At 49.6% G+C, this 16,297-nt stretch overlaps 1 protein-coding gene across 2 annotated transcripts; it reads right to left on the bottom strand.

Annotated features, from left to right (window-relative positions):
* Window positions 1-359: 359 nt before the first annotated feature.
* Window positions 360-15,982, bottom strand: RBMX2 (RNA binding motif protein X-linked 2). Of its 2 annotated transcripts, none has more exons than XM_019487950.2 (6): window positions 15,870-15,982; window positions 15,594-15,717; window positions 11,681-11,732; window positions 9,161-9,290; window positions 8,299-8,473; window positions 360-2,117 (listed from the first exon to the last, which is right to left on the bottom strand). In XM_019487950.2, exons 1-6 carry the CDS (start codon window positions 15,918-15,920, stop codon window positions 1,660-1,662), a joined length of 990 nt encoding a protein of 329 aa, XP_019343495.1. In that variant the 5' UTR covers window positions 15,921-15,982; the 3' UTR covers window positions 360-1,659. The 2 variants fall into 2 exon arrangements, with proteins under 2 accessions (XP_019343495.1, XP_006259908.1); XM_006259846.4 differs by having other exon boundaries at window positions 15,602-15,717; window positions 15,870-15,973.
* Window positions 15,983-16,297: the final 315 nt, after the last annotated feature.

The raw sequence follows: 16,297 nt of genomic DNA, 5'->3' as shown, positions 1-16,297 counted from the left end.
GCCATTATTTCTTGTTACTCCCAATAGTGCTCGGGGGAACAGGGTCTCTCCCATTCCCCACTAGTCCCCCTTGGTAAGTTTACAGACGGCCATCAGGTCCCCTCTTAGCCTTCTCTTGTGAAGGCTGAACAGGTTCAGGTCCAGTAGCCTCTCCTCGTAGGGTCTTTCCTGCTGTCCCCTGATCATGCGAGTAGCCCTCCTCTGAACCTTCTTGATGCTGGCCACATCCCTCCTGAAGTGCAGCACCCAGAACTGGATGCAGTAGTTTGCAAGGGCTAAGTTCCGTTAACCCCAGCTTTCCACCGCCTACACGTTCCTCCCTTTGTGAAGTTATGACCAGTAGTGAATACACAGCCACCTTATACCAAGGAATTATTTAATCTTAACAGTGAAGAAGATTTAATCTTAATACAGAACAGTGAAGGAAAGGAAGAAAAAAAGGACTGTAAGACAGTAAAAGGTATACAAACCTAGAATCCTAGGCAGCCTATCTTAACCACTTCTTGGGGTGGAGACTTCATTTTATATCCTTTAACTCAACCTCCCTTCCCCCTGAGCCTTGAGAAGCTGTCTTTCAAATCTAACCAAAGTTTTTTTTTTGCTTGACTTCCTAAGCTTGGGTCCTACCCACAACCCCATAACAAACTGACCTGGCAAGCTCTGTAAAGGGTTGGAGAGAGAATTTCCTGACAGCTCTTGCAAACAGCTCAAGTGTTGGTAACTTGATGCCTACCTGAAACTGTCATACCCCTTTCTTGCCTACAACCTACCAAACTGCCTCTTTAAAGTCATATAGTTACACAAACCTACAGAAAAACACAGTATTCAAAAATTGCCAAGCAGCCCCAATCTGACAGTGCCAAGGAATGAATGACCCAAGCTAGTCATTTAGTTAAAGCTGCTTTATTACTCCTAAAATACGATGTAAAAGAATGAGTCTTGTTGCCAATTGCAAGGAAAGGGAACCTCTGTTTGTCACTAGTACTGGTGATGCCACCATGGATCTGGAGGGAAAAAAAGTATTAAGTGATATTTAAAGAAATGAGCCATCCCAATTTGACACTACACCTCTTGGGTTGCTCCACTAGAGTAAACCCACTGCAATTGCTCCTGGTGTCAGAGCAATTCAAGTTGTAAGGATCAGAGAAGAGACACATGCCACAGCCACTTGTTTCAACTTAGGAAATCAATTAGATGGTGACATGGGCTCCTTCCGAAACTACATATGCCAACAGTCTCTGCTGATCACCTTTACAATACAGTGCAGTGGCTGGAGAAGACTCACACACCCAAGAATCTTCACTAAATGCCATGTGGTATTAATGACAGCTAGACTGTGACAAGTGAGTGCACCCCAGAGCCCAGCCCCGACCTCCAACTAAGGCAACAGGAGGTGGTAAGGTCCTGGCTTTCTAGACCATGGAGAAAGGAACAAGGAACAGAGTTCTGAAGCTGACTGAAAATGGGGAACCATGCAACTACATCTTAATGGGAACATACACCTATGGAACTGAGCAAGAGATGCTTAGCTGTGTAGGCTTGGGGGTAGGCCCACCATTAAACCTCCCATTTTCCATTGCTAGGTGATCGCATTGCTATTACGGCATGAGCACTGTCAATTTGAAGCACTTCTCAGTTTTATGCTGCAGGCCAGGCAGATCAGTAGTGGCTGGAGTCCCTCGAGCTAGACAACTCTCTGTGCCAGGAGTGTCGATCTCTGGTGCTACTCTCCCATTGGTCTCTAGATCTAGAGCCCTCAGGATGTTCCTCTTGTCTACTGCCAGGGCTTTCCACCTTCCTGTTCTTCTCTCTCGCCCACTCCTCCTTCCTGCTTAGACTCCTCTGTTCTTCATGGCTCTTATCCCCTTCTCTGTCTGTGGCTCTCGCATGTCTCTGCTTGTGCTCGTGCTCCTCTTCACAGCGTGTCCTAGTGGCGTGTTTCTGTTCAGGCTCATTGCAGGCCTGCTGACAGGAGTTGTCATAATGGTTATAGGCAGGATCTTCCTTCTCCTTTTTAATCCGGACTTTAGGAAGTGGCTCTTTGGCAGGCAGGATCCTCTTTGGGGCTGGCATGCCCTTTCTTTCCTTCTTCCGTTCTCTTTTGCGTTTCTCTTTATCTGAAATGAAAGTGATTCTTGTGAACAGCAAGTACTTCCGCACACCACCCACACCCATCACACTTCACATACCTCTTCCTCCTCCTCCCCCCACCAGAACCTTCTAACCTCCTGCCCAAGGAAGCTCCTGCCCACTCATGCCACCCTGACTTCCAGCTAAGTTAGCTTTTCCCCTCCTGCCCTTTCAAGCACCCTAACACCATTCCTGCTCCAACCAGGCAGTTCTTGCTCCTTCTTCTGTGATCATACTGCCTGCACCCCTAATGCCTAGACCATATCAGCACATTTTGACTTGGCTCATTACCACCAGCTATAACCAAGCAGGTGGCTAGAGGTGTTACTATACTGCTTCCTTAACATACTATTTTCAAAAGAAATATGAAGTTACATTCTATCAGCATGTGTTTAAACCAGAAGCAAAAAAATAATTCAAAAGGAGGGCTAGGTTTCAAGATGAATTATAAACTAGCATATATATTGCAATCTATAAACTTCCCCAAGGTCACTGGCTGGCAGATGGGGAAGCTGAGATGTCAACACTACACTCATTTATTCAGCTTTTTTATTGTCATATTCACGAAAAATTTACTTGTTCTTAATCCTGTCGTGTCCACCGCTATGCTTCCCCTTCCTCTACTGTCCTTTGTCTTGTATATCATAGGATACATACCTTGTTTAGGAAGGCAGAACATGGAAAACAAGACATTTTTTCCAGAGTCAGGGCTAAAAGCTGACTAGATGCAGCAGCTTACTCACCCTCAACCAGCTCACTGGCCCTCCAGGCAAATGCTGTACTGTTAACCCTTTTGTTGCTGCAACCATGTCAACAGTAGTAGAGAGAGAATTAACACTGCACTCTGCTCCTAGTCCTGTCGTTCATATATATTATATATATATATATATATATAAAACAAACCCATGTGTTTTGGGGAGGGATCCATTTTATTTTTTTAAATTCATAACTGAGGTGTGAAGGAAGAAATTTAGCCTGGGGGGTCACTTTCCTAATATTGACATTTGATCACCATCTTTAAAAATGGCAGCCCATGATTAATGAGATTAATAAATGTCGATATATCGGTACCTATGAGGCCAATTTTGATTTCCTATATGCCTTTAAATAGGTATTGAAATAACCTGCAAACTTCCTTTGTCTTTTAAAATCATAAAGTTAGGGTTGGAAGGGACCTCTGGAGGTCATATAGCCCAACCCCCTGCTCAAAGCAGGACTAGTCCCAACTAGATCATCCCAGTCAAAGCTTTGTCTAGCTAGGTTTGGAAAACCTTCAAGGATGGACCTTCCACCACCTCCCTGGGTAACATGTTACAGTGTTTTACTACCCTCCTAGTGAGAAAATTCTTTCTAATATCTAACCTAAACTTACCTTGCTGTAACCTGAGACCGCTGTTCCTTGTTTTGTCATCTGCCGCCACTGAGAATAGTTTATTGCTCCATCCTCTTTCAAACCCCACTTCAGGTAGTTGCAGGCTGCTATTAAATCCTCCCTGTCTTCTCTTCTCTAAACTAAATAAGCCCAGTTCCCTCAGTCTTTCCTCATTAAGTCATCCCCCAGCCCTCTCACCATTTTTGCTGCCCTCTGCTGGACGCTCTCCAATTTGCCTTCATCCTTTCTATAATGGGGCCTGAGGAAAACAAGGCTGAGAGGGGACCTGGTAGCAGCTTACTGCTACGCTAGGGAAGTACATCAAGGACTTGGTGAGCAACTGCTCACCAGGGCACCTGAGGGGAAAACTAGGAGTAATGGCCACAAACTCCTGGAAGACCAATTCAGGTTCAAAATTAGGAAAAGCTTCAGTCAGGGTGTCCAGACTGTGGAATAAGCTCCATCCAGAGGTGGTGCAATCACCTACCCTGGAAATCTTCAAGAGGAAACTAGACAGTCACCTTGCTGGGGTCACCTGTCCTCCAGTTATCTTTCCTGCTTGGTGCAGGGGGGCTGGACCCAATGATCTTTCAAGGTCCCTTCCGGCCTTACATTCTATGAATCTATGAAAATTGACATTATCGGCAATCAGCTATTTTGGCTGATAATGTCGCTGATAATTGTCCCATTGCATGCACCTAGACACAGCGCAGCATGCAGGCAGCAAGGAGCACAGCCCAGCAGCTTGGAAAGCAGCAAAGGGCTCATAAGTCTGTTGTGGGGGCAGAGTAGATGGGGGAGGGAAGGGGCATGGTGGGGCTGATTGAGGCCCCTGCAATGAGGAAGAGCGCGGGGCTGGCGCTGGGACAGGGGCAGACACTACACAGCCAGGGTAGGGCGCGAGACAGAGCCATGAGCAGCTTGTCTGGAGGGGGCATGGGGAGTGGGGAGCGGCTCCTGCCCCTACACGCACCCCGGGGCAGCCATGGGGAGCATGTGCCCCCCAGATCTGTGCGCAGGATGAGGACGGGCTGCTGCTGTGGGCTGGGCCTGGAGGCAGCACTGGGCTCTTCCTGGTGGGTGGTTGGGCCAGGGCTGCGCTCAGGGTAGGTGACAGCGGTGCTGAAAGAGGGGGCGCAGGGGGACTACAGCTACTCCAAAATTCACTATAGCCATGCCCCCTATCGTGCCACCGTCCACCCCAAGTACAGCCCCGGTCCAAACTCTCTGCCAGGAACAGCCTGGCACTGGCACCGGCCCCGGACCCCAGCCTGCAGCCCACCCTCGCCCCATGCAGATCCTAGGGGGACACTCCCCCATGCCCTTCTGGGGTGTATGCAACAGCAGGAGCCACCCCCTGGACGTACCATAGCTTCGTCCAACACCCCACCCCGCACCCTGTCCTGGCTGTGCAGTGCCTGCCCTTCCCCTAGCATCACTGCCAACCCTACTCCTTCCCTCACTGTGGGGGCCTTGCTCTGCCACCCCATGCCCCTTCCCCCCTGCCTTTTCCCACAACAGACTTATGAGCCCTTCGTTGCTCTCCATGCTGCCGGGCCGCATATCAGCAATCAGATCAGTATCAGTCGATATGGCTCGTTAAAAATCAGCCATCGGTATTGGCCCGAAAAATCTCTATTGGTGCACCCCTAGTGAAACTGCCTCTAAACAATTAAAATGGACATTCAGATGAGCCAATTAAAACTACTATTCTAGTGTCATCTGAAAAAGATAGTGATACCGAAAAAGAATACCTAGATTTAAAGATATCCAGTATACACCATGTCACAGGCTTGACTTCAAATTTGAGTTGAAGCATTTTATTTTACTTAAATACTAGCCAATTGTATGTCAAGAATGACAGGGGGGCTGGGATGGGATGCCGCCACCTAACACCCCATGCTGCCACTGTTCTGCCTCTTGCAGGGAGCAAGGTGGGAGAGCCGAAGCCAGCACTGCTGGCCTCGGATCCCCCACCCTCTGTCCGCTCCTTTGCGCTGCTTCCCCATGCTTGCAGCACCGATTGGCTGTTTTGCATTCTTTAGAAATATGTACAGGTACTTTGTATAGTTGTAGGGTGGGTGTGGGGGGGTGTAGGTATGTGTGTGGGGTTTGTAAGATGATCTGTGGAGGTGTGAGTATGTGGGGCTTGTGGATGGATATGGGGGGTGTGGGAAGGTTTGTGAAGAAGTATGGGTGTGTGTGTGGGGTTTGTAGGGATTCGTGAAGGTGTGGATGTGTGTGTGGGGTTTGTGGTTGGGCCTGGGTATGGGAGTATGTGGAATCTGGGGGTGTAAGGTCTGTGGGGGGATTGTGAAGGGGTATAGAGCCCCCCCCCCCATATGGTGCATAGCACCCACTGCCGCCAGCTCAGCAGCAGCAGGCTCTTGGGAGTGCTCATGGCTGTCTGTAGTAGGCAGAGCCCTGGGCAGCACGCACCTCTGCCCGAGTCCCAGGGTCTGCATGTGCTGGCACGGAGTTGGCATGGCTCACTGGTGCACACCTTTGGACCAGACCAGGCTGGTTCCATGCCAGCACACGGGGCTCGTAGCACTGCAAGTGGGAGCCACGGATCATCAGGCTAGGCAGGCTCAGTGCCTGCACGTGCTGCTTCCTGCTGTAGTGCTGGAAGCCCCATGTTGAGGCAGAGCCAGCTGACCCAACCTGATGGTGTGTGGACCTAGAGCTACACATCTTCAAGCTGGGTGGGCTCCATGCCTCCACAAGCAGCTTCATGCTGGAAGCCCCACGTGAAGGCACGGAGCTGGCTGGCCAGCCTGGCCCAATGGAGTGCAGCCCATACCCACCCACAAACCCCACATCCACCCACCCATCCACTGCAGGTAGTAGCACCCCACTCCACTTACCCAGCTGTCCAGTCGTGCAGCCATGAAGGTGGAGGGACAGAGACTGCCACAGTTAAATTATGCAAAAGTATGCAATTATTCATGGGCATGCCATTTATGCACAAAATTGTATGGGTGTATAATTGCACAATTCCCTAAGGTGTATATATTGCTGACTTGCACAATCCTTTCAATTCTTGGTGCAGTTCTTTACTGGATCACTTTCTCATCATCCAGATCACCCTTCTGCTGTAAGTTCACTGTATTTTTCTTACATACAGCATGCCTCCAAATAAAACAAGCACCTTATTTCTGGAAGGATGTCACACAGTTGACATGACTGGAAAGAGTAAGTCCTCCTGGGAACATAAGAGTGTCCAAGAAGTGTGAAAACTGTCCAGGATGCAGTCTAGGTGAGACAGCAGGCACTTCCTGGTGTAGCAGGAAGTTCCCGAACTGAGGCACCACACCAAATTCTCCTCTTACCTGGTTCTCACTAAATGGCAGCATTTGCTGAAAGTCAGGGTTTACAGTTTGGGGCTGCCTCACCTCTAATTATGCTCAACTGAGAAAAGAAGGGGGGAAAATAAACCTTTAAACTGCTGCTGCTCAGGAAAAGCCCTAGTATAAACTAACTAAAATGAAGTGACCAACCCACACTAAGACACCAATTCAATGTGCCAAGTGACCAGATATCACTCCTTTTTCACAAAACCACACTCCTTTTCACATTCCCTGTGAGCTCTCTCCCTAAGTTGCTGGCCCACAGATTTCGAGGCCAGAACAAACCATTATGACCACCTAGTCTTACCTGCTGCGTAGCATAAAACCATAGGCCAGAAAACATAATTTGGTGGGGGTAAACCAGCTAAGCTACATCCTCTCTCTCTTATCAACATCTAGTCTTGACTTAAAAATCTCACAGGATGTTTGACATCCCTTGCTTGTACCTAGACACATGACCCAATAAACTTAAAAACAAAAAACCCTTCCCCCTACCCCCATGGTAACACCACACCTCTCAAGAGTAGGTCTGCAGCCTGCCAGCCAAGAAGCTATGTGCATAGGATGGTCTTCCTAGGAAAGGAGAGCATACAATGCAGCTATTGCAGCTTCTCGGGCACAGAAGCGTGAGGAAGATTCACAAATAACAGGATGAAGGTTACTGGACACCCTGCACAAGATGGCAAGGGGCAATTTAGACATTAAGACCAGGAGTGGATCCAGGATTTAAAAGAGGAGGGGTACAACCTGTGCTGCAGGGGTGGCTGCATCTCTGCTCCCAGCCTCCCCCTCCCATCACCATGTAGACAGACTGCACCTTGAAGCTGCCAGGGACTCTAATTCCCTAAAGCAGGTGAAAATGCCAACCTCCTCCTCCATGCTCAGAGCATCCCCTCCACCCCACCTTCTCCAACTCACTGATGCTGCTTTCCCTCCTGTATGGGAAGCAGGGGAAGTTTCAGAGCTGTTCCTACCTGCTTCAGAAGCGCTGCACAGGAGCTGGGCTCAGTTAGAGGACAGCAACAGTGGCAATGGGTGGGTTCCACGATCTGCCTGGTCCCCCCAGAAGCAGTTGTCCCAACTGAGCCCAGCTTACAGGCAGTTTGACTGGTGAGCAAGAGAAGCTTCCCTACCTGCCAGACACCAAGGAAATCAGCAGTAGCAGGGAGGGGAGAAGAGGGAACATGCCTCCAAGCCTGGAGGAGAAGAGAAGGGAGATTCTTACGTGCTTTGGGGACTTTAAAAAAATGGTCCCAGAGGCTCCCACAGCATGGTCCAGTCTGAAAAGGTGCGGGGAGTGCAGCCACAGTATTGATTAAGACTACAGTTCTTTTTTACAGCACATCACAGGGACATCTGCTTGTCTTTCTTCTTTCAGCTTTTGAACTGAGAAGCACCTGCTAGCGCTCCTTTTAAGATTAGGGTCCCCATAGGAACATACATTACCTTTATGCCTTTGCACAGGCACCTCATCTTCTGAGGAGTCAGATGAAGTCGGTGGAGGAGTTTTAGCTCCACAGCCTCTTTCCCGGAGGGCTTTTGTGACATTGTCAATATCATCATTATCCTTCGGAGGGCGATAGTTAGCAACATGGTCTACCCGAATTGTCCTTCCTTTTATCTAGATATAAAGGAACAGAGAAATTGTTAGCAAAGTGGAGAAAATCCCCCAACTTACGCAGCCTTTGACCATACTTTCCAATCTAGGCTCAAGACTCTTCTACTTTCACAGAGTAATGACCACACAGCTGTCTGGTGGATAGGTAGGAAGGCACTCCTAAAACCAACTTAAGCAGCCCAAGACTCCTAATCTGCAAAATGTTTACAAATGCTTTCATAGAAATCTGCTTGTATCTGAGGGGAGAGCCAGGTAAATCCTGACATTGTTGGTAGCCCCATCCAAATAGTGGCTGCAGAGAGATCCCCAAGCTTGCAACCCTCTCTTGCAATTGCCTCAGGTGACATCCTAGGGAGAAGGACAACTCTCTGCACAGAGGGTGAATTGCTCACACGTATGAAAAGATAGCTGACTAGACCCCTGTAAACCAATGCTTGAGCTCTCCACTCTATGAGCAGGAGGGAGGTGATGCAGATGCACTGCATTTAAGTCAAATTACATGCTGCTGTAATTTGCCACTGAGGAAGCTATGCATCTCTTTACCTGAACATCCACAAAGATGGAGGGAAAATGAACTGGAGCTCTGGAAGCCATAACCTTAGATCAAACAACTGCCTGATAACAGTGGTCAATTTAGGCACAGGCAAAGTTTTATTTAAAGGCAGGTCCTCTTTTTTTTGACACACCAACCTTGATCCCATTAAAGTTGTCAACTGCAAGAATGGTACTTCTCTGATCTTCATAGCAAACAAAACAGAAACCTTTTGATTTTCCAGTCTTCTTATCTCGCACCAAATTAATGTTCACAATTTCCCCATACCTAGAAAGAGAATTGAGAGTCATGGGTGTATAGCCTTAGAACCGAAGGGCACCTATACACATGCAGCGAGGGTACTCCAACACACTGTAATTAGCAATTAAGTGAGTCTGCTGCAGTGTGGTAATTACCAGGCTCTAGCATCACGTGAATCAGTGTCCCTGCTGCCATTTTTCAGTGCAGAGACGCTGATACACATGACACTCTGGGCACTTTAATTGGAGCCACTCAAACTAAAGCATAAAGTGCTCCCCCCCAAGCATATGTATAAACGACAAAGATGAGAAAAATGACAATTCCATGGAAGATTTAATTGGGAAACCTCAACAGAGAAGGAAAAGAATCAATATTAAAGATTTATCCTGTATTGTTGGAGTAGGTGAAGCCCACCATGTCTTGATTTATCCTGTATTGTTGGAGTACGTGAAGTCCACCATGTCTTGCAGCACCAAGGTAGAATGCCAGCCTGTTACGGGGGGACTACTGTCACTGCTGGCCCGCTGAGCACCCTTTGCAAAGTCAGCAGGCCAAGGCACTTAAGGGAACCCACCCCTGCCCCAGCCCTGGAACAATCTGCAGGCAAGGCTAGAGCCCCCAAGGGGACACTTGCCTGCCTGTACACGAATGCCAGGAGGTTGGGGAATAAACAGGAGGAACTTGTCCTCCTGCTTAACATAAATAATTACGATGTCATAGGGCTAACGGAGACCTGGTGGGACTCTACCCATGACTGGCCCACAGGTATAGATGGCTATACCCAGTACAGGAGAGATTGAGGGGACAAAAGGGGCGGGGGTGTAGCTATGTTAAGGAGAGAGAAAGAAAGCCAATATTGGCAACCAGGGTGGACGACTAGAGACCCTCTGGGTTAAAATCTGTGGGGAACACAGCACAGGGGACACAATGGTGGGAGTCTACTACAGACCTCCCACCCAAAGTCAAGAGCTTGACCAAGAGTTCACCAGGGAACTGACTGAGGCCGCATGCTCCAGGTCCATGGTTGCCATGAGAGACTTCAACTACCCAGATATCTCATGGGAAGAGTGCTCGGCCAAATCCAAGCGGTCACAAAGCTTCCACTCTTCTGTGAATGACCTCTATCTGACAAGTCTATGAGCCAATGAGACGTAAAGCACTGCTCGACCTGGTACTGGCAACTGGGGATGACCTAATTAGCGACCTAATGATTGAAGGGAAGCTGGGTGACAGTGACCAGGAGCTGATCACCTTCACCATCCACTGTAAAGCTGGAAAGTCAGTCAGCAATACAAAAGTCCTTGACTTCAGGAAAGCTGACTTTGAGAAGCTCAGAAGGCTTGTTGGTGAAGCCCTAAGGGACCATGGGGGTCCCTCAAGGCTCTGTCCTTGGACATATATTATTCAACATCTTCATTAATGATTCAAACATTGGAGTCAGAAGCGGACTGGCCAAGTTCACTGATGATACCAAACTTTGGGGTAAAGCATCCACACCTGAGGACAGGAGGGTGATCCAGGCTGACCTGGACAGGCTCAGGAAATGGGCGGAGGAGAACCTGATGGTGTTTAACACCAAAAAATGCAAGGTTCTCCACCTTGGGAGGAAAAACCTGCAGCATCCTTATAGGTTCAGCAGTGCTACGCTGGCTAGCACTACAGATGAAAGGGACTTGGGGGTCATGGTTGACCACAAGATGAACATGAGCCTTCAGTGTTATGCTGCAGCTAGTAATGCTGGATTGTATCCATAGATGCTTCTCAAGCAAATCCCAGGACGTCATTCTCCCCTTGTACTCGGCCTTGGTGAGGCCACAGCTGGAGTACTGCATCCAGTTTTGGGCTCCACAATTCAAAAAGGATGTGGAGAAGCTTGAGAGAGTCCAGAGGAGAGCCATGCACATGATCAGAGGTCAGGAAAACAGACCTTATGACAGGCTGAGAGCTATGGGACTCTTCAGCCTGGAAAAGCACAGGCTCAGAGGCGATCTGGTGGCTACCTGTAAGTTTGTTAAGGGTGTCCACCAGGATCTGGGGGAACTTTTGTTCACCAGAACACCCCAAGAGACGACAAGGTTGAACGGTTATAAACTCCTGCAAGACCATTTCAGGCTGGACATAAGGAAGAATTTCTTTACTGTCCGAGCCCCCAAGGTCTGGAATAGCCTGCCACCAGAGGTGGTTCAAGCACTTTCTTTGAACGCCTTCAAGAGAAAATTGGATGTTTATCTTGCTGGGATCCTATGACCCCAGCTGACTTCCTGCCCCCCAGGGCAGGGGGCTGGACTCAATGATCTTCTGAGGTCCCTTCCTGCCCTAATGTCTATGAAACCTATACAATCTCAGGTTGTAAATCAGGGAGACAGAACTACAATCCTAATCAATTTTCTGAGAAAGAAAACTGGAATTCCACTTACTGCGAGAACACACAGATAATGTCACCTTCTGTCAGCTCATAGGGGAGGCCTCCTGCAAAGAAGGAAGCATAGAGATGTTAGACAAGGGGTGACCAATCCATGGCATGAATGCCACAGTAGCATGGGACACAAGGTTCTTTGGGTAAATCTGATATCTTTTATTAGACCAACTCAAATAGTTGGAAAAATTCTTCTTAGCAAGCTTTCGGGCACAAACACCTTTTGTCAGGCTGAGGAAGCATCTGCAGAAGGTCTGTGCTGTGGAAGCATCTGCAGAAGGTCTGTGCTCTTCCTGGATGGAGTGGTAAAGCAGCCAGAAGCCAGTACTCATGCAAGAAAGCCAGCAAGTTAAAATGTAAATTGAGATGGTCACTAGGTGAGACAGGGGGTGGGGGGAAGGAATGTAGCTGTAGTCAAAGGATGAGAGACAGGAGGGAATGAAAAAGCTGGTAAAAAGTGGAGGGTTTACCCGGGGAGTCAGATGTTAGGCAAGTTATAATGTGTCATAAATCCAGTATTTAGTCCATGAATTTTTGCATGAAGTAGATTGATGAAGTGGAGTTCATAGGCTCATCTGTGAAAGGTATTTTGTAAATTCCCTTTGAGGATTAGAACTGAGAGACTGGAGAGAGAGTGGTTTTCTTGCAAGAAATGTGCCCCCACAGGTAACTAAGTATTCTTGTCTTTGATAGATTTACGGTGCGTGTTCAATCTGGTGCAGGGTTGTTGTTTGGTTTCTCCTACATATTTTCCATCAGGGCATTTGGTACACTGGATGAAATATATTACATTTCTGGAAGTGCAGGTGTAAGATCCAGGAATGTTGATGATTCTGTTATGGTGTGTAGTTATTGAGGGGGTGGTGGAGAGGTGCTGGCAGGTTTTACATTTCTTGCCCCAGCATGGTCTGGATCCATTTGATGTGTTTTGGGTTGTAGCAAAAACCCCCGTTTTTCTTTTTTTTTCCTTTTAAAATGCATTCCCTCCCCTTCCCCAACCATTTCTGACTTTTTCTTTTCCTCTCTATTCCCTATAGATAAGCAAGCTAAGACATAGGATAAGCTTCAGCATTTTATTTTGGAAGCAACTTCTATTTGTTTTGTTTTTTCTACTTCTTTATATTGTATAATTATTATGTTTATATTGATTTTTACTGTTCTATATTACTGTTTTACTGGTACTATATGATTTAGGCCTACATATGTAAGTTAGCATATGTCATGTCAAGTTTCCATTTTGTTTGTCAAGTCTCCATCCTGTCCCCAGGCCCAGTAGTGTAACCCATGACATACACCTACCCCACCTATGTAACTTGGTTCCTGAATGAATGGGGATGAATGAGGGTGCTTGAGAAACAATGGCAGTGGGTCTAAAAATAGCTCCCCCTGAATGACTGAACCATCAACACCAATACCTGGACCAAGGACCCAGCCCTTGGAACCACCCTCAGCATTCAAGAAACAAAAGATGAGGCAACCCACCATTGTGCCAGGCTGCACATGCTCAGTAAGAACACCTGGAGCCCTCTGGAACAGGACTGGCATTGCCTGGACAGGCCCTCCCACAGGAGATCAGAAGTAGTCTGCCCCATAAAAAGGGGCAGTGAAGACTGACTCCTTGGGACGCCCTCTCCATTTGAACCAGCACCATGCCACTCACCCTGCCGGCAACCCCCCTCTGGACAACACCTACTGGACAAAGACCCCTTTCCAGCCTGGATAGGTAGCTATCATGCCCACCCTCTCTTCAACCAAGGACTTGGACCCTGCTTTTCTTCCCCACCTGGACTCCAAACCTTCCACTGAGTTTCTTGTGTGTGAACCAATAACTTCATGGGGCTGTGTAGTGTGTTGTCTGTTTAATAAACCTGTTATTTGGACCCCTGAGTTGGGTTTTGCTTTACTGTGGTTTGGCCCTGCTCCAATCTCTGCTCCTCACCCCTCTAACTTCTCTCATTTCTCCCTCTCCTGCTTCTGGCTCACTGCCACCTCCAACACCTGTCCTGAGCTCCTCTCTGCCTCCAAACCCCCTGTTTCTTTGCCACTGTCTTATCTCCACTGTCTTTTCCTTTTCCCCTGAGCAACCAGGTTTCTGCCTCAGTTTCTTTCCTGGCTGTCTCCTCCTTGCCACCACTTATCTCCCCCCCCCCACAATATCTCAGGTGTCTGCCTCAGTTTCCAGCCCCAGTCTACCTTAAGTAAACCCAAGCCTCAGTTCCTCAGCCAGCTTCTCTATAGTCCACTGGTTATAATCCTGGTTCTGGCAACTTTCACTCCCTACACTTTAATTCTCTCTCTCTCTCTCACCTGAACCTTCCCCCAAGTATCCCAGGTACCCCAAGCACACACATATACACTGTACCATCCAAATTAGGAACTTACCTGTATGTGTAGGTGGGTTGTATGTGTATGAACTGGCGAGTGTGTGTGTGTGTATATATGTCATTGTGTGCATGATATACAAATTAGTGATCTGTGTCTAACTTTTGGGGTGTATAGTATATGTACTTGGTGATAGGTATGCATGTGCCTAGGCTGGTTTGGATGTGTATGTGCCTGAGCTGGTAGTGTGCGTGTATGTACACACCTAATTGATTTGTGTGTTTGTACATGTGCAATTGTGTCACACCCTCCTGTCTAACAGCGCAATATTGAGATCCTGAGAGTTGGCCTGACCCCACAAGGCAACAGGGTCATAGGAAGCTTGCTTCTGGTGATGAGGATGGCAAGGTTTGGTGCTTGTTTAAAGGATAGGATGGGTGGTTATGAGATCTTTTTGAGAATTAGGTCTCCTTCTAGTATGGGTTGCAATTGTTTGAGAATTTTCTGTATAGGTTCGGAATTCATTCCCCCTTCCCCTCCGCCCCATTTGTCTCACCTGCTGACCAACTCAATTTATATTTTAACTCACTGGTTTTCTGAGATAAATACTGACCTCTGGCTGCTTTACCACTCCATCCAGGAAGAGCACAAACCATCTGCAGATGCTTCCTCAGCCTGGTGAAGGGGTTTGTGCCGGAAAGCTTGCTAAGAAGAATTTTTCCAGCTATGTGAGTTGGTGTAATAAAAGATATTGGATTTACCTTTACCCAAAGAACCTTGTCTGCCAACAGCGTCGTCCTTAGGGGCGGGGTCAAATCAGGGTGACCGCCCCAGAGCCCACGCTTTGGGGGGCCCTGGAGTCAGTGCCGCACAGGCCCCTCCGCGGCCGCCATGCAGCTGAGCACCCCTGGCTCTGCTGCCACCGCCTCCAGCTGCTCACCAGCCCCCCACCCGCCCAGGCTGATATGCTCTGGGCCTCACACACCACTAGGAACAGCTCTGTCTGCCCATGTCCTTAGAATAACACAGCTACAATCTACACCCCAGAAACAATAGCATGGGAACCTTGTGTACGTGGCAACAGATAGATCAGGGAGGGGAAAGGCAACACAGAGGCAAATAGCTGCTCCGCTTTCTGCTCCCTGTGCTAATTGGTTCAGAGAGGCACAAATTTTCACAGGCAACCACCTGCTTTGTCAGATGCTAGGAATGGGTTGGCAGAAAAAGTTTATACTGAAAAGAAATGGAAAAGAACAGCGGGAGGGGACACTGGTGAGGGAGGAAATATGAGGACTGGATGAATTACGATTGGGGAGACAGACAAGCTAGTTAGGGTGCTGGGGCTGTAGCTGCTTAAGGGACTTGTATACCCAGAGCCTGGTGCACTGAGGTCGACTCTGCTGTGCAGAAGCCAGGAGACTGCTCCCCTCTGAAGGGCGGAGGCCGCAGGTGAGCAACAGCGCCAGGTGGAGCCCGAGGGGGATGGACACCGGGAGCGGCCCGCAGGCACTGGGAACCTCGGGCAGTCCCCTCTTCCCGGAAGCAGCCCTCGGCCGCCCGGCCCGGCCCGGCCCCCCGCTCGCATCACGCACGTTCGTACCGACGAAGACCCAGGCGCTGTCCTTGTATTCCGCATGCCACGACACCGCCTCGCGCACGCCCAGCGCCGCCTCCCGCTCGTTCAGCTCGTTGATCAGCTTCACCTTGGTCAGGGCGCTGCGGCAGGGTGAGCGGCTCCATGTCAGGGCCCCGCATCCCGCCGCGCCCGCCCTCACCACGGAACCCTGCGGCGCCCGGCCCCGGCCCCGGCCCCTACCGCTACCCCGCCCGGCAACCACCCCAGCGCCGCCGCCGCAGCCATTACTTACTTCATGTCGATTGCTGCTGGTCACTGCGTCTGCGCCGACGTGCGTGCACATGCGCTGCACTGCTCACGCCTTGGGCTCCCTCCCGCGAGGGCTGCCTGGCCCGAGCTCTCGCGCAGCGCGGGCGGCCCCGCGGGACGGTCTCGCGTCTCGGGCGCTGGCGCCGCTGTGGCCAGACGATGGCTGCAAAACACGCCCTGGCCACCCCGCAGCGGGGCTGAGCCGCGGCCCAGGCGGCCGGGGTTAGAGACTGCCGAGGCGGGGCCGTTCCCGCCGCGCCGGACCGGGCAGCATCTGCGCCGGGCGGAGAGAAGCCGCCGCGCTGGAGCGCAGCGCCCGGCGCCGGCCGGCCGGGCCGAGGCGGGGCGCCAGGCCCCGAGGGCAGAAGCAGCGGAAGAGTCGTGAGGGGCTCGGTTTTGCGCTGACAGCGC

This window comes from Alligator mississippiensis, chromosome 8 (assembly GCF_030867095.1).
Source record: "Alligator mississippiensis isolate rAllMis1 chromosome 8, rAllMis1, whole genome shotgun sequence".
NCBI lineage: Eukaryota > Metazoa > Chordata > Crocodylia > Alligatoridae > Alligator > Alligator mississippiensis.
The sequence above is the reverse complement of the archived record's forward strand: the minus strand, read 5'-3'. Positions and strand labels throughout refer to the sequence as shown.

Bases quoted from the DNA above. Each gene is read 5' to 3' on its own strand.
- RBMX2 (XM_019487950.2), bottom strand. From the start codon at position 15,920: ATGTGCACGCACGTCGGCGCAGACGCAGTGACCAGCAGCAATCGACAT. The intron at 9,291-11,680 runs GTAAGTGGAATT...TTCTCTTTCTAG, and splicing joins ATTATCTGTGTGTTCTCGCA to GTATGGGGAAATTGTGAACA. The intron at 8,474-9,160 runs GTTGGTGTGTCA...CTTTATATCTAG, and splicing joins ACAACTTTAATGGGATCAAG to ATAAAAGGAAGGACAATTCG.